Raw genomic sequence first — 26,210 nt, 5'->3', positions numbered from 1 at the left:
GAGGCACACGTCGGGAGTGTGATGAATGCTCTCCACTTCCCTGGAGCACTCCAGATCCAGCAACACAGAAGCTGAGCATAATGCGATTCACTTTAAATCCAGAATTCAGGAAAAAAAGATTACTAAGGACTCAGGTGGATGGGGCAGTCAAAGACGAACATAAATTTGTTAAAAGTAAGATGAGCCGAAAAATGTGGAAGTGATTGGATGGATGAACAAATGTAGCAAAGTTTGTATGTATGGATTTTCAGGTGGCAATCGATAAGGTGCCTCATTGGAGGCATTTTAAGAACAAGACATATGATTCAAGGATTGTAGCAGTCAGGACAGATCTTTTCTATTAGTTGAGCAGTTAGGGTACAAGGGTATCTGGAGGACCATGGACCCTGGGGCAATGTTGGGTCCAGTCATCTTCTTCTCGGTATATACCAATCATTTGAGGCCTGGAGCACATTCCTTTACTGTAGGTGCAAGACTAAAAGGAACTAAATAATGGAAGGACATGAAGATCTTTGGGACACTGCCTGGAAAGTGTTTGTAGGACGATGGGGAGAGGGTACAGGAGTAAAACTGGTTAGATTACACTGACACAGCCAGTGTGATGAATGGCTTCCTTCTGTGCTGTAATTATTCTGTGATTCAGGTCAATAGAATGGATGGAATTTTAAATGAGATCATTCCGTTTGGGAGTGAACATGTATTGGGGAATAGGGTCAATGAAAAGAGACCGAGAGAAGGATGAACAGAGGTTTACAGAAATGCTGGAAATACTTCGCAGGTTAGGCCACATCTGTCTGGTGCAAGACCTCTTGTCAAAACTGGAAAAGAGACAAAAGAGAGCTCTGTTTCTCTTCCCACAGATGTGGTCTGACCTGCTGAGCACTTCCAACATTTTCTGTTTTTTATTTCAGATTTCCAGCATCTGCAGTTTTTTTTCCTGATTTTTCACTGAACAGAGGTCTAACCATTTCAAATAACTCACATACAGGTAGATAAAGCCGTTACAGAGGATCCAACAGGGTCTTACAGGTATGAATAAAGTGAACAAGAGTAATAAAGCAATAATGAATTGACACAAAAGATTTGTCACATTCTTCTCTCGTTGTGACTTTAAATTCTTATGAAGACAGAGGGAGTCATAAACACGGCCAAAACATTGTCCTTGAGAAGGTGATTGTGAGCCATCTCCTTAGTCGGCTGCCGTCCTTCTGGGGAAGCTGCTCCCACAGTGGTGTTAAGAAGGGCGTTCCAGGATTTAGACTCTGTGACGATGAAGGAATGGCTATAAATTCCCAAGTCAGGATGGTGTGCAGCTTGGAGGGGATCCTGCAAGTGGTGGTGGTCCCATGCAACTGCTAACCTTGCCCCTCTTGGTGGTAGAGGTTTTAAGTGGTGCTGCTGGAGTAACCTGGGTAAGTAACTGTCCTGGATTTCGTAGATGGTGCACACTGTAGCCACAGTGTGATGGTGCTGGAAGGGATGAACGTTTAGTTTCTTCACCAAAGAATCCAAAGCCGAAAACCACTCAGAGGTACACTTACAAACATTGTTCTGTCCCTCCTCCCTTGAGGGGATACTGATCCATTGGTCTCAACGTTTTATCTTCCGCATTGGTTGATTTACTTGAAGCAGAGCCTCACACCCTCATTTGCTGCTGACCTTCAAACTGCCGTCCGTTCCGTTCGCCAAAGAATGCAAGAATTGTAATCAGCCTGTGTGAGAAAGACAAACAGAATCAGAGGGATCACTGACATTTTCTCCAGGCGGTGAAATCCAAACTTAACATTGCACTGGGTGGCCTACAATGTGAACCTAACAACCAGCTGTGTGTCCATCTGTTCGAGGCAGGCCACGCTTCCCTTGTGCTACCACTTCAAGAGGCGGTGCCTCAAGAAGGCACCATCCATCATTAAGGACCCTCACCACCCGAGACATGTCCTCTTCATGTTATTACCATCGGGGAGGAGGTACAGGAGCCTGAAGGTCCACACTCAATGTTTCAGGAACAGCTTCTTCCCCTCCGCCATCAGATTTCTGAACGGTCCATGAACACTGCCTCATTATTCTCTTTTGCACTTTTTATTTATTTTTGTAACGTAGTCATTTTTATGTCTTGCACTGTACTGCTGCCACAAAACAACACATTTCACGACATATGTCAGTGATGATAAACCTGGTTCTGATTCTTGCCCTGTGCCAATCCCTCAGGTTGCCTGTGCTTCCCTTGTGCCAGCACCTCGCTACTGGTTGCTCTCACACCTGCATCTCCTCCTCATCAGGGGTGGTTACACTCACACTATCTCACCCCCTAGGGGCAGGCACAGTAGTGTAGCGGTTAGTGTGACGCTATTACAGCACCAGAGACCCGGGTTCAATTCCGGCCACTGTCTGTGAGGAGTTTGTACGTTTTCCCCGTGACGGCGTGGGTTTCCTCCGGGTGCTCCGGTTTCCACCCACATTCCAAAGACGTACGGGTTAGGAAGTTGGCATGCCATGTTGGCGCCGGAAGCGTGGCGACACTTGAGGGCTGCCCCCAGAACACTACGCAAAAGATGCATTTCACTGTGTGTTTCGATGTACATGTGACTAATACAGATATCTTATCTACATCAGGTCACACAGGACCTGTGCCGCTCTCTGAGGGCTGGTCACTCTCACCCTGTGCCACTCCCTCAGCTACGGTCATCCTTGCCCTTTGTCAAAGGAAGAGCAGATCTTGAGAAGGTTTCAGTAGTCGTGGTTAACCTACACCTCAACTGCAGTAACTGGATTTGAGTCCTGTTGTGTAATACTCCTCCCTAAAACGTCATCCGGTCCCGATCCTGAGTATAATAACTGAGCTGAAGCATCCACACCCAGTTGTTGAGAGCAAGTTCAGGAGTTCCAGCATTGTTGCCCAACTGCTGCGTGGTTTCATTGTTGAATAACAGCATTGAAAACCAGGCATCCTCAGTTCCTCTCCCATCAGCTGTTCCTCAGTCTCCATCGATCCACATCTCTCCACTCAACCACAGCTATCTACGAGGGGTAGATATTTGTCATTGCGCATTGCACTGTGAGTTATATTAAGTCTTCAAAACTTGGTTTCAGCTATTTCCATAGTCACCAGGGACAAATTACAACCCTACATCTTTAGCCTTGAGGAGGTTATTCAATGAAAGTAGATTTCTAATGGTAAGAGGATTTTGTTTCACTGGAAAAGATCATGAGATGATAAGAAATAAGAGCAGGACTGGGTCAATCAGCACACAAGCCTCTTGTGTCATCCAATAGATTATGGCTGATCCAACCTCCCTCAAGTCCACTTTCCACCCTCTCCCCATGATTCTTGGTTCTCTTACTGATTTAAAACCTATCTCACCTTCAAACAAATTCAAGGATTTAGCCTCCACAACTTTTTGGGACAAGAGATTCCACAGACACAACCCTTTGAGCAAAAATATTCTTCCTCATCTCAGTCTGAAATAGGGACCCCTTGAGCTCAGACAATGCCTTCTTGTCCGAGACTCACCAGAAGGGAATGATCCCCCCAGCACTTACCCCTGTCAGTGAGATCATTCTCTCATCTTCCCAGCTCCAAAGAGTTCAGGTCAATCTGTTCAAACTTCCCTCACAAGACAATCTCTCCATGCCAGGGATTGTCCTGGTGAACTTTCTCTGAACTGCCTCCTGTGGTAATATCTTTTAAATAAGGGGACCAAACCTGCACACAGTACTTTAGATGTGACCTCACTAGTGCCTTGAAAAGTTTTCTGTGAGACTTCCTTACTTTTATATTCTAACACCTTTGAAAAAAAAAGCCAGCATTCCATTAACCTTCCTGAATACCTGACACACCTTGCCCGTGTTTCATGTAGCAGACGCCCAAATCCTTTTGTGCTGCAGCTTTCTGCAATCTTCTCCATTTATATACTGTAGTAATCTGTTTTATCATTCTTCCCTCCATAGTGAATAGCTTCACATGTTCATAGTCGTACACCTTTTGCCTATTAACCTGTCAATATCTCGCTATAAACTCTTTGTTTAAACTCCTCACAATTTGTCTTCCCACAAACTTTTGCATCATCTGAAAATCTGGCTACAGAGCATGCAAACCCTTCCTCTAAATCATCAACTATATTGTACACAGAGAGCTTGAGTCCCAGCACTGATCCCTGTGAAACCCCTCTGATCACAGGTTGCCAAACTGAAAATGAACACCGTATCCTTACTTGCCCCAATGGAGGCTGCCAACTTGCCTTGAGGTTGGCAGCGACAGATCTGTATGAGGGGCCTTGAGCAGGTAATTGCTGTTGTGGTTTTGGCAGGGGTGGGGATTTGAAACATGCCACAACCATAAAACAGGTGGAAAAAGGCATTGCCAGGCAGCTAAGCCACTTCCCTAGGGTTAGTGAGCTGTAAACCTCGTCAAAAAGCTGAGTGTTTCTGAATCTTAGACATCCAGAAACATTTAAAATCAGACAATTAAAGATGGGCAATTTAATATAACAAACAAAAAGTAGAACAGTTGAAATCACTGAATTAAAAACATTCATGCATACACTGAATACTTTGATTCCCCTGCCTTGCCTCTCCGTTCACCGAATGGGGAGACTTGATTCCCTGGAGCAACTGCTGGAGAATTGTTGCAGCTTCCAGCTCCACCTCTGGGCTGCTGGAGGGGTCCAACACCGGAGCAGGTCTGGAAAAGACTTAACATTTGGGGATATAGATGCAAGAATGCCAGAGACAATGGCATCCACTGCCAGCCATTCCTACAAAACCTGGGAGCTTGCCTGACCTGCTGAGTGTTTCCAGCATTTTCTGTTTTTTACTTCAGATTTCCAACATCAGCATTTTTTCTTATTTTCTTTCACCCACCACCCCCGGACAACAGCAACAATCAAATATGGCCCAAGTCTCTGGGATTCAGAAACATGTTGCAAACCAGACGAGCCTGCAGGTGACCCCATTCTCTGGAGGATGGTGCACACTGGTAGAAGAGCTCTCAGAGAACATAGCTAGAAACCTGCCCTACACACTGCCTTCGGAATTTGGGATGGCACATTAGCGCAGCTGATGGAGCTGCTGCCTCATAACCCCAGTGAGCCGGGTTCAGTCCTAACCTCCAGTGCTACTTGTGCGGAGTTTGCGCGTTCTCCCTCTGACCGGTGTCCGTTTCTTCCAGGTGCCCCGTTAAGTTGCCCCTAGTGTGTAGGTGAGTGCTGGAATCTCAGGGGAGTTGAGGGGAATAAAATGGGATGTGGTTAGTGTAAGTGGGCACTTGATGGGCAGCACAGACTCGGAGACCTGAAGGACCTATTTCAATGCAGTTTGACTCTCTAAAAGCTCGGAGTTATCTGTGCAATGTTCTGGGAAGCCTTCCAGATGTGAAAGATCTTCTAAATCCTTACATCTCAGCTTGTTTTGCTTTAAAATAATTCCATTGTGATTCTGAAACTTAAAATTAAATCTGAATATAATTATCATGAATGATATTAATGCTGAAAAGTGAAATGTAGTCTTGAACCTGGTTCAAATTATTGTGTGAAAGCAAAACACTGCAGATGGTGGAAGTCTGAAATAAAATGCTGGAAATACTCAACAGGTCAGGTAACATCTGTAAAGAGAGAAAGTAGGGTCAGTGTTTCAGGTTAATGATCTTTAAGTCATTGTGATCTGTTTTGGTTCAAGTATGTCAGGACTATGTGGGGTTTTCTCTGATTGAAAGTCACTCACCACTCCAGAAATGAGGTCCAGCTATTTTCATTCCAGAGCCTTGTGTAAGTTATCCAGGCAATTTGCAAAGCTGGCAGGAAGTAATGTGTCTCAGAGCCAACGGACCAACATTATGCAGATGTAAATGTTGGCTGCCAAGGCATTCTCATGGGAGTCACATGAATGAGCTGGTAGTGTGGGGATTGAGGGAAGGGGTTTAGCAGCAGAGATGGTGAAGCGAGGGCTGGGGGCTGAGTCTGCTTTGGAGGAAGCCTAAGATTTCATTGTCGGGCCAGGAGGTGAGGAGTTTCTAACAAGCAGAGTGGGATGTACCTGCTCTGGCCCAGGTTGTCTCCTGTGCTATCATCACCTGACAGAAAGCTGAGGGGTCAGATACAAAGTGTGTACTGTCCCCTATTCAGTACCTTGTAGGATCACTCAGCGCAGTGTCCCAGGGTGGAACAGGAGGTCAGGTTCACCACACCAGAGATCCAGCCCATTCTGTGCTCCCACACTGCAGAGCACTGGTACAGCAGCTGCCATCTGCGCCATCAGGCTCGTTGCCCGGCATTTGGTGAGTTTCATGGTGAGGGATAGTTTGCTTCACCTGACCTTCTAAACTGGACAGGACCTCATCTGAAGGGACAATCATTGGAGAGTCAGCCAGGATTAGAAGCTCCATACTTTGAATAGATTCCAGACTCAGACTGCCAACTGACCATAACATACAAGCCCAGTGTGTTTTTTCTTTTTTGCACTGATGTCTTGTTTTGCACAGTCTCTTTCTTTCCTCTTCATTTTCTTGTGTAATTTATGTATAATTTATTTTCTATGTGTTGTCTGAAATAAGTGCTGTAAGCACGTTTTTCATTGGACCTGTACCTCACTGTACTTGTGCACATGACAATAAACTCAACTTGGACTTGACTTAAGAGACTGGAGGAGCTTGGATTTCCTATTCCTTCTCATTCAGTTTACTCCCTTCTCCTCTTAGGCTACCGTCCATGTTAGGACTATATAAACGTGCAGTAATAGGGAGTCCAGAGGTTTTGTGCCTTGAAATCTTGGAATGTAACAGGAAGAAGCAGCAAGATTATAACAAAAAAGCCATAAAATACAAAGCACGGAAGTTAAAGCTGTTCTAAAACTCTGGTTTGAGACATGGGTCCTGGAATTATGGTGCCCAGAGCTGGTATCTAATTCTGTATGTCACATTTAATGAAGAAAGCATGAGAGGACACAGCACATTCAGTGGAATGGCACAAGGGATGACTGACTTCAGTTATACAGAGGATGGAGACATCGGGATTGTTAAAGCAGAGAAGAATATGTTGAAATATAGTTAAGGCAATCAAAATCATGAATGGTTTTGATAGAATAAATAGGAAGAAACCATTTTTGCAGGCAGAAACATCAGAACACAACGGCTGCAGATAAGGAGCAGTTCAGCTCAGGTAGATTGACTTGATCAACCTAATTAGTCCCCAGAGCATCATACACTTCACTTTTTCAATAATGAATCCAATTTCCTTTTGGAAGTTATAGTTGCATCTTCTTCCACTGCCTCTTCAGACACTGCATTCCAGGTCAAGTGACTCATTGAGTAGAAAATAAAATTCTCCTGTTGCCTCTCCAATAGATTCGCCAATTATTTTGACGTTCTGTTCCCTAATTAGCGACACCCTCCCCCCTCACCTGGAAATGATAGAAAATCAGTTTGTAAATCCTGAAGACAAGGTTATTCTGCAGGAAGCACGTTGTTTGCGCTGCACGGTAGGTGTTGGGTGAGAAGGATGATTTGGGTTTTGCCTGATGTGACTGGGCCGTGTTTCACTGCTTCACAAGGAAGCACCTTTACATGATGCTCCATTTGTCCCAGGTGTGTGATTTAGGGAAGTGGCCACTCTGGGGCACTGCCATTTTTCCGTCTTTTACCTCTTTGCTCGTGGCTGCTCTTGTGGTGCTGCCACTGGGAGCTGGAGGTAGACACAGATGTCAGAGGCAGGCCATCACTGTGGAAGGGGGGGCGGAGGGCTCTCACCTGCAGACACCATCCCCACAGCACGTTCAGGAAGCCAGACTCCGGATCCCAATGGAGCCAGGTTTTCTGGAGTCAGTGAGAAGAGATTGGTGATCTCTGCCAGTGGGCTCCAAACCACAGCCCCATGCCTGAGCTTACACAGTGAGGTCACTCTCACCTTGAACTCCCTGACCCTATGTTTGCCCTGGCAGTGGTGGTTTGGCTACACCGAGCTCCCTGGTTCACCAGGCACTGCAGTGTTAGGAAGGTACCGTTTCTTTCTACTCACAGCAAAGGGAACTTGCCTCCTCTTCCTTCAGCAGTGGCTGTCCCGCTGAGCGGGCATTAAGAGTTGGCAGGGGCGCTGGCTTCCTGAGGGTGAAACGATCTGCAGTTCTCCTCAGTCACCTACAGGTGAACACACTGAGGGATTGGATCCACCTTCCGAACCCAGAGAACTCAGAGATCGAGGGACCTCACTCCCTGAGCCTACCACTCATGGTCGACACAGAGAAGAAATTTCTCATGAACATCGGTTTGTGGCTTACCTTGTGCCACCACCTCAGTAGTGGTCCAAGAGTGGACTGTTTGGGATCCAGCTTGAACTGTTAGGGTCCGAGTCCACAGCTCCCTGAAAGTGGCCACACAAGTCGACAGGGCGGTAAAGAAGGCGTGTGGCATGCCTGCCTTTATTAGTCAAGACATTGAATTCAAGAGTCAGGAAGTTACGTTGCAGCTTTATATAATTCTGGTTAGGCCGGATCTGGAGTATTGCAATTCAATTCTGGTTGCCCCATTATAGAAGGACATGGAGGCTTTGGAGCAGGTGCAGAAGAGGTTTATCAGGATGCTGCCTGGATGGGGGGGCATGTGCTATGAGGAGAGGTTGGACAAACTAGGTCTGTTTTCTCTGGAGAAGCAGAGGCTGAAGGAAGACCCGTTAGAACTTCATAAAGTTATGAGGGGCGTAGGTAGACAGCCGGTAATTTTTTCCCAGGGTCAAAATGTCTAATACTAGAGGGCATGCATTTAAGGTGAGAGGAGGTAAGTTCAAAGGAAAAATGCAGGGCAATTTTTTTACCCAGAGAGTGGTGGGAGCCTGGAATGCGCAGCAGATATGATAGAGGCGTTTAACAGACTCTTAAATAGGCATGTAAGTATGCAGAGAATGGAGAGATCTGGACCATGTGCGGGCAGAAGGGATTGGGTGTCATTAGCTTAATTAGTTCACCGCAACATTGTGGGCTGAAGGGCCTGTTCTTGTGCTGTATTGTTCTATGTTCTATGACCTATGTTCTATGTTCTAATATTTACCAGGAAGGTCACATGGGCCTTTGCTTCTTGATCAGTCGGCATTACCTTCTGTAGAAACAAAGGACCGCAGATGCTGGAATCTAGATGAAAAACACTCTGATGCTGGAGGAACTCAGCAAGGCCAGGCAGCATCCGTGGAGAAAAGCAGGCGGTCAACGTTTCGGGTCAGGACCCTTCTTCAGGACTGAAGATAGGAAAAGGGGAAGCCCAATATATAGGAGGGAAAAACAGAGCAGTGGTAGGTGGACAAAAGAGGGGAGGTGGGGTGGGCACAGGGTGGTGATAGGTAGATGCAGGTAAGAGATAGTGATGGGCAGGTGCGGGGGAGGAGGGGAGAGCAGATCCACCAGGGGATGGGTCAAAGAGAGTAAAAATAGGCTAGAAAAGGGAAGAAGAGAAGAAGCATGTTGGGGGGGTGTTGTGGGGAAGTGGGGGGTGGGGATTACTTAAAGTGGGAGAATTCAATGTTCATGCCGTCAGGCTGCAAGGTTCCAAGATGGAGAGTGAGGTGCTGTTCCTCCAGTTTGCGTTTGGAATTCTCCTGGCAGTGGAGGAGGCCGAGGACTGACATCTCAGTGATAGTGTGGGAGGGGGAGTTGAAGTGACCGGCAACGGGGAGATGCAGATCGCAGTTACGGACGGAGCACAGGTGTTCTGCGAAACAGTCACCTGGTCTGCGTTTGGTCTCACCAGTGTAGAGGAGGCCACACTTGGAGCACCAAATGCAGTAGATGATATTAAGGGAGGTGCAGGTGAATCTCTGTCTCACCTGAAAGGACTGTTTGGGTCCCTGGATGGAGGTGATGGAGGTGGTGTAGGGGCACCCTCTGTATTTTGAATGCTGCCCTGCACGGAGGGTTGGAGCTCTGTGGGTAAGGGATTCTGCTCCTGGCACCATGATCCAGGTACCGTACCAGAATGCCAAAGAACCAGGCACTCCTGGAGACATCATTGGTGTCCTCCTGATGAGGTGCGCTCTGCAGTACTCTCCATAGAAAACCGAATGTTTGTCATCTGCTCCTGCCCCCTTGCCACCAGGAGGTTCAGTTGTTGCCTGAGGACCTGCAGTGAGGGGAGGATGAGGAGAGGTGGACGAACAGGTACAGTGGGTGGCAGAGAGGAGGCCCTCTCCGGATCTGCTGTGGACATCAACTCGATGGCCCAGAACCTCTGTTGAGGATCCCCTGCACCATTCCTCTGGTCTCCACACCCAGACAGAAAGGCAGGAGGCAAGATCTGGGGAAATGACGACCGCCATCACATCACTGACTTTAGGTGTTCAACTCAACAAGCGTAAACCTCATCCGCAACCCCGGACGGCATGTTCCAGGCACCTAACCACTCTCCGTGAAAAAACTTGCCCCGCACATCTCATTTGGACATTCCCCCTCTCACCTTAAAGCTATGCCCTCTGGTATTTGACACTCAACATGAAGGATTCTGCCCCCTGTCTGCGTGGGTTTCCTCCGGGTGCTCCGGTTTCCTCCCACATTCCCAAAGACGTACGGGTTAGGAAGTTGTGGGCCTGCTATGTTGGCGCCGGAAGCATGGCGACACTTGGGGGCTGCCCCCAGAACACTACGCAAAAAGATACATTTCATTGTGTGTTTCAATGTACATGTGACTAATAAAGAAATCTTATCTTCTGAAAGCTTTAACTTTTGACTACAGTAAAATCTCCAGTCTGCTTGTAAAGGTTGGCCATTATATTGAATCAGCTTTTACTGAGAGTCTGAGCCTTCATCAGGTGAACATCCAATGGTAACAGAGCTGTGGGAAATAAATGACCAGCTTCCCTCAAACAACCAGTCAGTCCTAATGGGTCTGAGTGGTAAACGACACCATCAGCAGTAGCTGCGCTCATGAGGGCTCTTCACCCTTCGTTGAAGAATCATTCAGTGCAGTAAAAAAAGTCGCAAAGAAGTGCTGTGATTGAATTGTCCTTACCTGAGATATAAATACCATCTCTACAATTGCCATTCTCAGCACAGGTCAAGCCTGTAAGGTTTTAAGTCCATGACTCTCCTGCATGGTATCAGTGTTCCTGTGTATCGCCCGTCATCTCAGGGACTAGTGAAGTATGACACCTTGTGCAAATTATCTCCTTGGCAAAATCAATGGACTTGTATGTGACCCCAATGCCTGTGTTAATGAGGAGCCTTCCCCTACCCTGGTGAGCCTTTGAGACTGGGAGGGTCCCCTCTATTTTGCCCTGACAAGTGACAGAAGTGCTGTGACTACACGGTTATCATTCTTCGGTTGCCGTGACTGTGTGTACTGTGCGCTTTGAGCTGCCTGAATTGCTGAGCAGCAGTAAGGAGTGGTCAAGGGCAGCTGCCATAATGGGATGTTTGTGAGCTCAGGTCCAGAGCTGTGGGTGGTGAAGTTCTGAGTGTTTGGAGACAATGTTTGTGAGATCCAGTTCAAAATGTTTGGCACTGACTTGTAAGGTCATGGAATGTCTTGCAATGCTGCTCCCACCTGCAGATGGGCTCACTGCTGGAGGGGATCTCAGCAGCTGCCTCCTGTCACTTATAACTCATCTTAGTTCTGGGCTCCTCCAGGAACTCCCAACACATCTCCTGCATTCTCTCTTATTCCCCAAGGTGTTTAGATCCAAGTCCATGAAGTGAAAAACACACTCCCTTCCCTACAAGGCCCCTGACAGCCATTAGGATTGGTGCAATGCACACACACTCACCCTCACACACACACGCTCACACACACACGCTCACACAGACACACACACGCTCACACACACTCAGACACACACACACATGCTCACACACATACACACACACGCTCACACACACGTGCTCACACGCATGTACACATGCTCACACACACCCTCACGCACACACTCACACACACACACACACACACACACACACACACACACACACACACACACACACACACACCAGTGGTACTGTGGCTTAGTGGAGAAGGATCTGCAATAACACAAGGGCATCTGAGACAGTGGTGGAAAGACGGGAGCCCTGATGTCAATGAGCACTGGAATGGGTTGGTAGTTTTCTCCTACTGAGCCACTGGCCCTCATGGCCGGAGCATTAATAGTTTAAAGCAGCACTGAATGCTACTTTGTTCCAAATTTCATTTTCATATGAAATGCATCCAAATACAGGTCCTCCAGCACTTACAAACAAGCGTTTAGGAGACCGGCAGGATGGATCTGCCAGCTGCTGCAGAGCTGCAGGCATCTTCTGCGAACTCAGTTCACGGTCACGTTTCCAACCTGCAAACTATTCGGGTTATGAACAGTTCAAAGGAACAGAACCCTGGGGAGGAGACATAGTGTATTCACATCCCACCAGCAGGAATATCCATGAGCTAACCGAGCAGCATGAGCTTTACATTCATATTAAGGGACCGTCCAACTTCACGATATTTCTCCCCACCTGGTTTATCATTCTCTTCATGATTGCGAACAGTTCTATTGAATCCCTTCAGCTTTTTAGCCCTAAGGAGAGCGAGGAAGTTTCTTCCTTTTAAACCCAGCCGTCACAGTGTGGACGCCTGTGGAGAATGTTTGCCGGTGAACATGGTTTGACACAGCATGAGCAACAATCAGGTGCACACACTGTGGATCATTGCCATTCACAGAACAGGCAAAAGGAAACGTTTTTTTAGTGCCTGCTCCATTAATAGTGAACTGAAGACTCCATGCTGAGAGTGAGGGACACAGTAGTAAGGGTCTGAGGGAGGGAGGGAGAGAGCAAAAGTGTCTGGAAGGTTAGAACCCGGAAGATAGGTGATGGGTCATGTTTTCAGCACGATGGGATGCACAGGGTAGGGGGCTGGAAGGAACGAAGGAGAGAGTTAGAGAATCTAATGATAGCTTCTGAGCATTCATAAAGGTTCAGAGAAATCTGCAAACCACGTGCCATTGCTATCAGGAGAAGACACTTATAGATAATCAATAGTGCTCTCCTCAAATAAGAGATTGCTAGACAACGTTTGACAGTGGTAGATGCTATGGGGAACTGGTACAGAAGAGGAGTTGAGGCCAGCATAGATCGGCCACATTGAATGGCGGGGCGTGCTTGAGGGGCTGAGTGGTCTACTCCTGCTTTTGTCGTCTTGTATTCTTGTCCAAACCCATTGATTAAAACCTCGGTCATGAGGTAGGTGTCAAGAAGCATATTGAAAGATGAGAGAGAGCGAGGGAAGTGGGAGGTTCTGGCGAGAATTCCAAAACTTTGTTCCAGGCTGCTGAAGGCATGGAGCCAGTGGCAGAGTACTGAATATCAGGAGTGAATTGGAACAACCAGGAGATCTTGTTATAGGGTTGGAGCAGGCTACAAAGATAGGGAGCCCAATCCGTACAGGGATCCGAGAAAAAGGATGAGTATTTAAAAATAAGGCATTGTTAGACCTGAACTCAATTTAAAAATAGATGAAACAAACAGGTTAAAGATAACAGCTAGAAGGAAACAAAGTTTAAAGGAAAGAACTGAGAGAGAGTATATAATCTGCAAGTGATTACCTGGGTCAGGTGTTTCTCACTGACAGGCGTGCATTGGGTGTCAGGGCTACATCTAGCCAATGGGGAATGATTTCCCTGCTGACTTATTTCAGAAGTGAAAGAGGAGTTTCCTTGGGGCCCCGAGGAAATCCACAGCTTGCTGAATAAACAAAAGTACAAGTTAGAAGGCCAGCCTTGCCCAGTGGTCCAGTCACCTCCCTGTCTGCCTGTACTTTGCACACAGCACAAGCGGTCAAGTCAACCAGGCAACAGGAAGGTTCTCAAACCAAATGCATTAAAAGAAAGGTTACATTAAATAAGGAAAAACAAGTCGTATGGACATTTGTCTACTTGTTACAAGGAACTATAGTTGCAGAAAATATTGGTCAGCTGGCTTCTGAGATTGATTTGTCTGTGCGCTAATATGGGAATGATCTGCCCCAGACAAGGTACTGATGTGTCACACCACTTATATCTCCAATCATCTCCCATCACATGCTGGGCACAATGGGGAAGAATACATCAAACCTCTTTCTGGGGCATCATATTTCCCCCTCATCTCCTAAGGGTGCCAATTCTTGCTGGGGGACATTTCCACACTTCCACAGAGCCGTTGAATCCCACCAAAGGAACAGTTCCACATGTGTGTACCTGAACCAGAATGGGAAATGCCCAGTCCAGTTATTGCCAGAGCTCCTACTGATTATGTCCCAGTGAGGGCAGTGGATGAGGAGCAGAGGCAGGAACTAATTCCACCCCTCGCTAGGTCGGGGCTGCTGAGGCAAATAGGAAGAGTCAGTTTTAGCTAAAGTTGTAATTAATGAACACAACATGGATTAACGTTCGACCTGTGTCTTAGAGCCACAAACAAATCTTCCCATATACCACCGACAGAATCGTGATTCAGAATTTGCCCCGTTAGAATGCGATTTGCAATAAATTTGCAAAGTGTCATCAAATTTCGCACACTTTGTAAACGGTCAGATTTCAACGATAATTGTAGTTTGTTTCGAAAGAGTCCAACAGCACCAAAGCAGGCCCTTTGGCCCATAAACAGCACATCCATCCACAAGCCACTTAAATATCAGTTTAGCTCAACTGTCAATGCACTTGTCTCCTGGTCAAAGATTGTGGGTCAGGTTCAAATACGGATCTAACGTTATCCCAGGGCATCACTGGGAGCAGGGGTGTGGCCCTTTGGATACAATGTTGACCTGAGACACTGTCAGCCCATGGACAGCAAAATTCCCATGATTGCAACAGGGAACTTCCCTGGATTTCAGTCAACGACCTGGTCATCAATTCATTGACCATGAAGAATCATTATCTCCCCAGCTGTTTGCAGGAGGTTCAAAGACAACATATGCCTGAATTCCTAGTCAGCACTGCCAGAGCCTAAAGATCCCATCACATGTTCGACTACACCAATGGCCTTCTAATAACTGGCATCCTTTGCAATTTTATTTATAGGTAATGAAGAGTGCAATTTGTTACCAACCTTCTGGAGTCAAATCTTTGCTGGGCTTTTTTTAGAGAGCGCAGCTTTAGGGCAAAGGTCACTATCAGAGCGAAGAAGAGAAGAGCAACAAGCAGGGATGCACCAATCAGTATGCACGTTAGCTGGACCTCAGTGATGACTGTCTGGCACCGTTGTCCTCTGTACCAGGTGTGATCCTTTGCACTGCACCTAATCACACAGACAGACAGAGACAGGAGAAGCCATGAATGGTTAACATTTGAAAGTATCTAGCAACGTTGAGGTTTAATAGTACATTTTTCTTTCTTTTTCAATCTTTTTATTAGTTTTCAAATTAATACAGATTAATATATCAATGTTTATACACGTAATACAAAGAGATCAGGAAAACAATCATGACATGGATAATCATAAAGAACAACAAAGTATAAAAAAAATCTGTAGATCCAACGACCTGTTAGTGAATGAATATAATGTAAAAGAAAAAGATTTATTATAAAATATAAAAGAAAGAAAAAAAAATCCCCAAAACAATAAGAAAAATTATAGACAATATATCAAACCAAACTAAGCTAAAGAAAAAAAAACTGGACTAAAATTTCTCAATAGAAAGAGAACAATATTATGTTGTCAACTCCGTTCCTCTAAATTGAAAGGTTATTATAAGGGGATCTACATCATGTGAAAATATTGAATAAATGGACTCCAAACTTCCTCAAATTTAAGCGAAGGATCAACAGTACCACTCCTAATTTTTTCCAAGTTTAGACATGATACAGTTTGAGAGAACCATCGAAAAGTAGTCGGGGGTATTGGATCCTTCCATTTAAGCAAAGTGAATGGTTTGGCCATTAATGTAACAAAGGCAATCATACGGTTATTGGAGGCAGATAAATGGCCAGACTCTATCCTTGGTAAACCAAAAATTGCAGTGATAGGATAATAGTACATTTTTGTGGGTTTGAATTGGATGAGGCACAATTCAGCTGGACTTCCCTTGTCTGGATCAGACTAATAAGGATTAACTTAGATCGGGTTAGTATGGTTTAAATTATATGAGATTAGGTCAGATATTTCTGGAGATAATAATATCTACCATTTTACGGTTTGTTCTTCACTGTTGACATATTCCAGACTCTGGGTAGTAGAGACAACTGCGGAGATGGAAACATGAGAGGAGGGATATCAGGGAGTAACCCTAGATGACCCTAAAACAATGATCATTGGGACAAGGTTTGCAGAAAGGATAATTATGAACAGAGTTGAGTTAAAAAGGCTTCTTCTTACCTGCAAATCGCACCAACATTTTCTATGACTCCACATTCACCTCCATTGTAACAATAATCAGGAATCACTTCACAAACAGACCAGCAGGATTCATTCTCATGGATATATCCTGGCTTGCAAACACCCCAGGAGTCATTGGAGCTCTGGTTTGTATTTGGTTCAGTCAACTGGATAGGCCAATGCTCTTGTTGCTCAGATGTTGCTATTGGTGTGTTTGATGTCCCCTCTGAATTCATGTTATTCTCATTCATCATTCTGCTATTGGTCGAGACACCATCAGATGAAGGCAAGCCTCTTTGCAGAGCATTATCAGACTTTGTTGGGATGCAGCCATGGTCCAGAGGAGTGCTTGGTGTGTGCGATGTAGTCAGATATTCTTGTTTATTTTCACTAGAAGGGGTAACTATATTGCTGGATGTTTGAGTGGTGACTTCAAATTCCATACTGATTATTCTTTGAGATCCAGGGTTGGTGTCTTCTGGATCAGGCACTAGGTGATGTAAACCACTCCCCTCTACTACTTCATTGCCAGGAGAAATGCTTGTAGGAGTGGGAACACTTGAATTTGACTTTGAGTACCTGTTATTTTGAGGTGGATTAGAATTCCTTAAAAGTCCAGAATCGAGAGAACAACATACATCAGATTGTCCAACCTCGTTATAGCCTCTGCCTCCATCTCCCGTGAGATCATGTGGGACAGGGTTGGACATCTCAAGGGTAGCATCCCTGCTTTCACTTTGTGACTTGTGAATAACAAAGGTTTCAAACTGAGGACTTGCGTCAAAGACGAGAGGATCTTCAAAATATGGATGGTCAACAGCGGGATGCTTCACCACGGACTGAGGGTGAAGGGGGTAGGATGACCCCAGTGAATGATCTCCTGCTTGTCTCAGTCCAATGTCAGAGGCCGGCTCATGTGGAACAGTAGAGATTCCATTGCCTGTTCAACATTCCGATACCAAATACGTGATTAGAACACATCTCCCATGGTTTACCATTAATACAGTATAACTAATGTTAAGAGTGGGGCTTTAACCAGATTTCCAATTTGTCCAAATAGATCTTGTGTTAAAGATTTACAAATGTGTGATATGATTGTGTGGCAAGGCCCAATTCACTCACGAAATCACTTCACAATGTCACAAGAACTGGTCATTTTTGGAAACTATTCCATCTCTGGAAAGAGCAGTCCTTAAATTTCTGGGATTGGGAAGGGTCCTTTGATACAAGCTGAAAGTGTGGGAGGACTGATCCAGACTGTGAGGTGGGGTCTAGTTTATATTCCAGTCAGGGGTCTATAGCTGAAGGCAGTGACTCTCCTGAAAAATAGTAATACCATCAAAAGAGATCCAATAACCCTTTACCCTGGGTATAAAACAGCTACTGCACTAAGATTAGCTTTCCATCAAATTTCCACAGTTCACAGGAAGAAGATTTAAAAAAATTTCGTCCCTATAATAAGCTTACTCTCTGTAACACCACAAATCAGTCTGTGACTTTTCAATAGCAACAACTCAGCAGGCTCCCCTAGATTGTATCCGGTGACATTAGGCAGCAGCACAACCAACAGCATTTGAAACAAAAGTTATTAACACAGCTGCAATAGTTGTGTCCCAGAGAGCAGAACTCAGAGCTGTGTTTGTGCTGGAATTGGATCTGAATACAGACAATGTGGCCAGTGATTCATCCAGAACCTCCAACAGCACCCAGAATATAAGAGCACTGTTTCTCACTATATTTTGCACCTTGTTCTGTGCTTGGTTACTTAAACATCAGTTACCAACATCTGTCAGTCCAAACACCAGTCTATCTGGTAACTCATTTGTGTCTACATCACAACAAGCCAAATAGTAGCAGCTGATGGATAAAAGTTACCCATTATAGCCGTGGTTCAGTGAGTGATCCACCCACAATGATCGTTACAATGCCAATCAAAATAAGACAGAGAGAGAGGTGAAAGTAAGCCAGTACGGCCGGGTACAGCGTTCCAGTAAGGAAACCACCAACAATATGTTGGTCATACAGACCTGCTGGTAAGTAATTTAAATTCCTTCTGGCCCAGGATAGCAGGATAGAAGCATGCTTCTGCTGCCTGCACTATTCTGGAGGAGGCTGACCGATCAGGTGTCCAAGATGTGTGTGGTCCTTTGGACACTGCACGACCTCCCCTTATGAGGGGACTTGGTCAGGATAAGCTGGGGAACAGGAGAAGGAGGATTGGGAGGAAGATGAGCAGGAAGCAGGGGGTAACCACGCAAGCACTTACTGCCCTGGCTATTGCGGAGGAGCTAATTCACACAATTTCGGTAACCCCAGCTTTATTCCTTCTCCCCAACAGACTCACATGATAAGTTTCCCACTTTCAACCAATATTGCAATATCCAGCTGGCCACAGACACAAAATAAACATTCCAAATTAGTTTATAAATCAAGTGTTCCTGGCTGTTTGAAAGCATCAACTAATCACCCTTACTTCCTGTCTTCCACATGCATTAAGCAGTCCAACTCGTCAAAGATTGGAAGCAGTGGCTGGGGAGTGAAGCTGTTTCTCTGCGGGGGGGACTGCCTGCGAGTGTGGTGGCCAAGACAAGCAGCTCTGGATCTGAGCACCGGGCAGCAGACTTCACTCCGTCAGCATGTGGTGAAGTCTGTCCAGAGGTATGCTGGGCGGGGACCAATCCAGCTGGCACCAAGCTTGGCACCTTTGGTGGAGACTCTGCATTCAGCCTGGCAGGAATATCACCCATGGGAGTGACATTGTGCCAAGTGCACAGGAGGATTTGGTTCAAACCAGAGGAGACCGTGGAGTATAGTGCCCACAACTGGATCGATGAGTGAATCATTCCAGGATTTTCAGAAATCCAGTTTATCTGCATCATCCAGTTGTCAGACCTTCTAATTTTTTACTTATTTCATGTCTTATGAGGAGCCCTGAGGGCTGGGCTCACTGACCTGCCCAATAAATGAACTTAAAAGAAAAAAAAGTGGGTGGCAGTGGTCTGGGTTGGCTGACTGACAGGCAGACAGTGCCACAGCAACGTGTCAAAGGTGGGAGTCAGGATGCCAAGGGGTCACCGAGGGTGATGCCATAGACACCTGGTGATCAGTTGAAGGTCTAACTGTTGAAGAGCTGGGACACTCTCCGAGCCGCTTTGCGCACTGCAGGTGACGGTAATCCGAGCTTGTATAAAGCTGTTTGACTTTCTGCTGCAGCACTGCAGTGATGGGTGACTGCAATGGTGCTGAGATATTGAGTTGATGTTGCAATGTTGGGTGACTGCTGCAGTTGCTGAGATGTTGTTTGGGTGACCAACATCAGTCATCTGACCCTGAGTCATGGAGGGTCCACTTGTGTGGCTAGAGTTGGCCATGGATTCCACACAGTGAGCTGCGGGCACTGCTGCTGGTAATGTCTACCATCTGAGGAAAACTGAGGTCTATTTCCTTATTGGGTAGGATTAAAAGATCCAACTGTAATAGTCAACAAAGAGCAGCGGAGTTCTCCCATTGTCCAGAGCTACATTCATTCTTCAATCAACATCTAAACTAAACGATTCAGTCAATTGCTGCTGATGGAATCTTGCTGTGCATAAATTGGCTCCTGCATTTCCTGTGGTAAAATTGGGGCAACATTTCAAAATACTCACTCAGCTATCAAAGGATATTATCTGTGTTTGAAAAGAACTATAGCAATGTAAGTACTTTTAACTCTGACATTTCAAGCAAAACTTCAGAATAGTTTTCACCCTCTGGGACCTATAAGACTGTCCATTTGTCCGTCGCAGTGTCAGAATAACATTGAGAATGAGTGCGAGTTAAAAAGCCAGTGATGAGGCAAAGCATCCAATGGTTCAGGGATCTGAAACAGCCAGCTAGAACGTCTAGAAGAGGAGAGGCTGACTCTTACCTTTGAGAAGGAGGAAGACCATCATCAGGCGAAACATCTGAGATTTTCTGTCAAAGTTGTACTGAACCACTGGTTGCACCATGAGTTCTCGGAGATGCTATTTTTACTTGAATCCTTCTAACCCACGAGTCATGTTGAGCCCAAGCAGTTTTACACTCACATACAAGTGCTGCTGCCTTTTCTGCGTCTCGTGGCACTGAGTCGACAGCAAGTCTATGATGTGGTTGCTGGCACGCTGCTGGAATAATTGGATACATACTGCATGTTTGCTGTTATTACTATATTCACTTCAATGTGACTGCAACTTAACTCTTCCCATTCCAATCAGCCGCTTGGTGATTCAGTGAGCTCCACTTCTCTGCCCTGTGCTTGATATTACACCAAGGATAGTAAATGAAGAATTAAGGTGCCAACTTTCTTCAGACAAAGTGACAACATTTTTTTATTTGTGAACTTGCCGCTAATTTACTTAGTTCAAAGCACTACCATGTCAAGTAAGAGATTTAACCCCATCCTCACCTGGATGGGACTGACCCAGTCCCACATGGGATTGGACCCCATGTTCCATGCACAGTTTGGACAATTTTATCCATTGAAATCCCAGCCCTAATTGCCTGAGTGACTGCAACACTCATGAAACTCGCTGTGTAATAGAAAAAGGTCCAGACACAGAAAAGTTCAAGGAGCAATAGCATTTTCCTTGTAAAAGATAATTGGAGGCAGAGAACTATGGATCAACTCTGAACTGTAATCTCATGGACAAGAACATGGCATCAATGTTGTTATCAAGTCATGTTGAGTTTATTGTCATGTGCACAAGTACAGAACAATTAAAAGTTTGCTTGCAGCAGCATCACAGACAGATAGGTGCAGATAACATACAGAATATAAACTATACATAAATTATACATAAAATATATCATGCAGTGAAAAAAAAGTCTGTGCAGAGGCAAGACCTGAGCACAGGAAAAAACAAAGACACCGTCGAAAACAAGTGCATGGTGGTGCAAGAGGTGGTCCGTAGTTTTCCGTTGCTGAGGTTAGGGTTAGGGTTGTGCAGGTTGATCCAAGAACCTGATGGCTGTAGGAATGTAGCTGTTCCCAAACCTAGTGGTGTGGCACTTCAGACTTCCGTACATCTGGCCTGACAGTAGCAGCGGGAAGAGGGCATGACCGGGATGGTGGGGATCCTTGATGATAGATGCCACCTTCTTATGGCAGTGCCTTCTGTAGATACTGTCAATGGTGGGAAGGGCTTTGCCAGTGATAGACCAGGCTGTGTCCACAACTTTCTGCAGTCTCTTGCATTCCTGTGCATTGGAATTGCCACACCAGGTCATGATGCAACCATTCAGGATACTAGCTCACCTAGATCAAGGCCTAGCAGAGACTTAATTCTGATCTTGATTGGCATCATTTCAGTAGCTTTGCTCTACTGATGGGCAGAGAGGGGATTTAACGTAAGTCAGCCAACTGGGCTGGGTCCTGATGTTGACCCAGTGGAAGTGTAGACTGTGCAATGAATCACTCTTAAATCAGGTTCATGAACACAGTGCAAGAATTCTCCCTCTGTGCAGAATGATTCACGGGCCTGCTTTAATAACGATGAAAGTACTTGTTGCAGGACCAACGAGGGCCACTTCCAATCAAAAGTGTGATCAATGTGAGCTGTGGATCTGCAGTTCTGGAATTTTGATGAGTATGGAGTGAATCAGTACATGGCCAGCAGGGTAAGCTGTCTTACTTAAGAAAGCAGGTAGTCAACAGACAGAGGCGGTCACCAGCTTTGAGTGAGGTCCCAGGCTGTGTGATGTTCCACTTCATCCAGACCCAAGTTATTGTATGTGGTAAAGTAAGCTGCACCAGGCATCATGTGAGAAGGTTTATTGTCCTGAATCTCCCACCAAAGCTGAAATGGTGGAGGAGCTGAACTGGGGTTGGTGTTGGCGAGTTTAACCTCTGAGTAAGAGCTACTACAGTGTTTGAGACCTGTCCCATGTTACGGACCTTGGACGTTTGGTAGTGGAGGGAGGACTGAGCTGGTGGTGGGGAGGAGGTAAACAAATGTGGAGGAAGAGTAGGGAAGGGAATCGCAGGGAGGATGCAACTGCAGAGGTGATCTGGCGGGGGTGGGCAAGTGGATGATTTGCTGGGGTTCTTGAAGATGACCAGGGAACCAGAGCAATGACTGTTCAGGGAGGTGATAGGAGATGGCCAGGTCAGGAGAAAGGAAGGAAATGTTTGGGGGCTGGCAGGATATATGTGTGTGGGGGTAGAGTTGGGGAAGTGATTGTGGGGGACCAACGACATTGGTAGGGAGATGGGGACAGGACCATTAACAAAATCAAGGAAGGAACTTATTTGAGGAAGATTAACATCTCGAACAGCTGCCCAGGTAAGGCCAGGCCCTTTAACTGATATCCAAGCAATCTTCAAACCCCGAGTTCAGACATGCTTTGTGTTTTGAGACCAGGGCTGTTTGTGTCCCTGGAATACATGGTTGAATATTGCACCCAACATGGATAATGTGCTGAGTTACACCAAACCACATGCCCAATAGCCTCCAGCTATGCAAACTTCATGCACCAAATCCTGAATAAAGATGTGAAAGTGTTACTAGCACATTAAACACAATCAGTCTTTTGATAAACTTTTATTTCCTCATTATTTTCCAAGCTGCAGTCTATTCTGAGTTGGAAGTATATCCTGCAGACTGCACAGTTTTGTCACCACTTCCCCGAGCTTGTTGGCCATGACGTGTCTGGCAGTGGAAGATTCTGCTTCAGGCTACAGCTCAGCTGGGGTCTGACAGATGGGAAGCACTCATTCACAATCTCTGGGACATTCTGTGGGACTTCTTCCTGAGTAGTCAAGCTGGGCTCCCACTGTCACATAAGTGGGTCTCCTCCATGAGGGACAGGCCCCAAGGAGAACCCTGCAGTTGATTTATTTTTGTTCTGACAAAGGGTCTTAGCCCTGAAACATTAACCTTGTTCCTCTCTCCACAGATACCGCCCGGCCTGCTGAGTATTTCCAGCCTTTTCTACTTTTATTTCAGATTTCCAGCAAATGCAGTTTTTTTGATTTTGATTTATTTTTGTTGGCAACTTTATGGGAATTACTTATACACAAGTACTTAAGTTAATAGACTTTTATATAGACGTAAACCAATATTGTAATAGCAGCCAAACAGCAGGGTGTTTCAGGAATTTGGAAGGCAATTTGTGTCTCCATGGTGATGTTCAGATTTAATTGGTGGGAGTTAATGGGTGAATTTCCATTTATCCAGAACATGGAAAAGGAATAAAATGTTCCTTGGATTAGAGCTGGTTTATCTCTTCCTCCATCCCAACCAATCCCCCCTTTTGAGCCTTTTGATTTTGACGGTGGAGAAACAATCTCACAGGGTCACAGAATCACGCAGCACTGAAACAGGCCCTTTGGCCCAACAAGTCTGTACTGATGAAAAAGCACCCATTTGCACAAATCCCACACTAACCAACTCCCCCCAGATTCTACCACTCATCTCCGCAATAAGGTCAATTTACAATCTACCAACTCACACATGTTTGGAATAAGAACATAAGAAATCGGAGTAGAGTAGGTCATCTGGCCTGTTGAGCCCACTCCGCCATTCAGTAAGATCATGGCTGATCTGTCCGTGGACTCAGATCCACCTCCCTGCCTATTGCCCATCACCCTTAATTCCCCTACTATGCAAAAATCTATCTCACTGTGTCATAAATATATTTAATGAGATAGCCTCTACTCCTTCCCTGGGCAGAGAATTCCACAGATTCACTACTCTCTGGGAAAAGCAGTTCCTCCTCATCTCCGTCCTAAATCTATTCCCCCAAATCTTGAGGCTATGTCCCCTAGTTCTAGTCTCGGCTACCAGTGGAAACAACCTTCCTGCCTCTATCTTATCTATCCCTTTCATAATTTTAGATGTTTCTATAAGATCCCCTCTCATTCTTCTGAATTCCAGCAAGTGTAGTTCCCAGGTGATTTAACCTCTCCTCATAGGCTAACCCCCTCAGCTCTGAAATCAACCTGGTGAACCTCCTCTGCACCGCCTCCAAAGCCAGTATATCTTTCCTCAAGTAAGGAGACCAGAACTGCACGCAGTACTCCAGGTGCGGCCTCACCAGTACCCTGTACAGTTGCAGCATAACCTCCCTGCTCTTAAATTCAATCCCTCTAGCAATGAAGGCCAACATTTCATTTGCCTTCTTGATAACCTGTTGCACCTGCAAACCAAACTTTTGTGATCCATGCACCAGTACTCCCAAATCCCTCTACGCAACAGCATGCTTCAATCTTTCACCATTTAAATAATAATCTGATCTTCTATTTTTCCTTCCAAAGTGGATGACCTCGCATTTACCAACATTGTACTCTATCTGCCAAACCCTTGCCCACTCACTTAACCTATCTATATCTCTCTGCAGACTCTCCGCATCCTCTGCACAATATGCTTTTCCGCCCAATTTAGTGTCAGCAGCAAACTTAGAGGGAGTGCGAGGAAATGTGGGAGGAAATCCACACAATCACAAGGGCAAATTTACAAGCCCCACACAGACAAGACCGGAGGTCAGGGTTGAACCCAGGTCACTGGAGGTGTGAGAAAGCGGCACCTCCTGCTGCATTACAGTGCTGCCCCTATCGACTCCTTGTTCACAATTGCCTCAATTGATAATCAGGACTTCTCATATCATACGACAGGATCTCAGTATTGCAAGGGGCCTCGAAATTCTAACATAGCGCAATGGATGCACCAGGTACTTGTAGCAAGGTCTCAGTATTGCCAAGCAGGCCTTGCACATTTCCACCACTGAAACTGTGCCACCCAGGGCAGAGGTGAGTTCAGAGGGCAGGGGGTTGGGGTGGAGGTGTTGGTGATGCGCGGCACCAACTGAAGCCGATGGTGGGGTGGGCAATCAGGCCAAGCAGTGGGGAATGTGATTCAATCCAGTACATGGTCAGAAGGAAGGGGATGGTGGCCAGGGACAGGGCCTGGTCAGAGATCAGGTAATTCAGCCGCAGATTGTTCCGAGTGGGAGAGCTGAAAGGAAAAGAATCGTCTTCACCCAGAGGGAGTGAACCTCTGGAATTCTATACACTGGGGGTCAATGGAGGTTCAGTCATTGATTGCATTCAAAACAGAGACTGGTATGTTTCTGGATATTAGGGGATTAAGGGATCTGGGAATGGGGCAGGAAAAGGGAACTGAGGTAGATTGGCCATGATTTTGTCGAATGGTGAAGAAGATTTAAGGGACCTGGAGAAACAAAGGACTGCAGATGCTGGAATCTAGATGAAAAACACGATGATGCTGGAGGAACTCAGCAGGCCAGGCAGCATCCGTGGAGAAAAGCAGGCCGTCAACGTTTCGGGTCAGGACCCTTCTTCAGGACTGAAGATAGGATATTGGGCTTCCCCTTTTCCTATTTTCAGTCCTGAAGAAGGGTCCTGACCTGAAACGTTGACCGCCTGCTTTTCTCCACGGATGCTGCCTGGCTGCTGAGTTCCTCCAGCGTCATCGTGTTTTTCATTTAAGGGGCCTAATCCAGTTCCTAATTTTTATGTTCTTTTTACATTATGAATGTGGACTGATTGCAGACTCTGATCAGAATGGGTGGGGGCTCAATATTGTGGGTGAAGGAGGGGGCCAAAGATTAAAGGGCAGGGCTGGGCCTGCATTGTGAAGATCTGGATCTGGTTGTGATCGATGATGTCTGCGTGCGTGCGTGCGTGCGTACGTGCGTGCGTGCGTGCGTGTGTGTGTGTGTGTATATACGTCAGAAAGAGAGAGAGAGAAGGAGACTTCAAGCTCATCAATCATTACAATATCATGAATAATACAGAAAATAATCAAGAACTAACGAGATGCTGGTATTTATATGCAGCAGACCGGAAGACAAGCAGGGAGCAGTTATACAAGTTGCTGTTGCTCTGACTGACACTTCCATCACCCCCCTTCCCATGCACCCTCCCACATAACCACAGGAGATGTAACAGC

At 45.9% G+C, this 26,210-nt stretch overlaps 1 protein-coding gene across 2 annotated transcripts; it reads right to left on the bottom strand.

The window, feature by feature from the left end:
• Positions 1-934: 934 nt before the first annotated feature.
• On the bottom strand, positions 935-20,336 carry LOC127583061 (uncharacterized). Of its 2 annotated transcripts, XM_052038784.1 has the most exons (5): positions 20,189-20,336; positions 16,282-17,221; positions 15,016-15,204; positions 13,539-13,677; positions 935-1,712 (listed from the first exon to the last, which is right to left on the bottom strand). In XM_052038784.1, the coding sequence occupies exons 1-5, from the start codon at positions 20,268-20,270 to the stop codon at positions 1,662-1,664; spliced, it is 1,401 nt and encodes a 466-aa protein (XP_051894744.1). In that variant the 5' UTR covers positions 20,271-20,336; the 3' UTR covers positions 935-1,661. The 2 variants fall into 2 exon arrangements, with proteins under 2 accessions (XP_051894744.1, XP_051894746.1); XM_052038786.1 differs by lacking the exon at positions 13,539-13,677.
• Between the last annotated feature and the right edge of the window lie 5,874 nt (positions 20,337-26,210).

This window comes from Pristis pectinata, chromosome 25, assembly GCF_009764475.1.
Source record: "Pristis pectinata isolate sPriPec2 chromosome 25, sPriPec2.1.pri, whole genome shotgun sequence".
NCBI lineage: Eukaryota > Metazoa > Chordata > Chondrichthyes > Rhinopristiformes > Pristidae > Pristis > Pristis pectinata.
Note: the sequence above shows the minus strand (reverse complement) of the source record. Positions and strands in the feature narration are given on the sequence as shown.

Excerpts from the sequence above, each read along its gene's own strand:
- LOC127583061 (XM_052038784.1), bottom strand. The coding sequence starts at position 20,270 with ATGGTGCAACCAGTGGTTCAGTACAACTTTGACAGAAAATCTCAGATG. Across the intron at positions 15,205-16,281 it reads AATGTTGGTGCGATTTGCAG|GTGCAGTGCAAAGGATCACA; the intron begins GTAAGAAGAAGC and ends CTGTGTGATTAG. Across the intron at positions 1,713-13,538 it reads GTGAGAAACACCTGACCCAG|GCTGATTACAATTCTTGCAT; the intron begins GTAATCACTTGC and ends TTTCTCACACAG.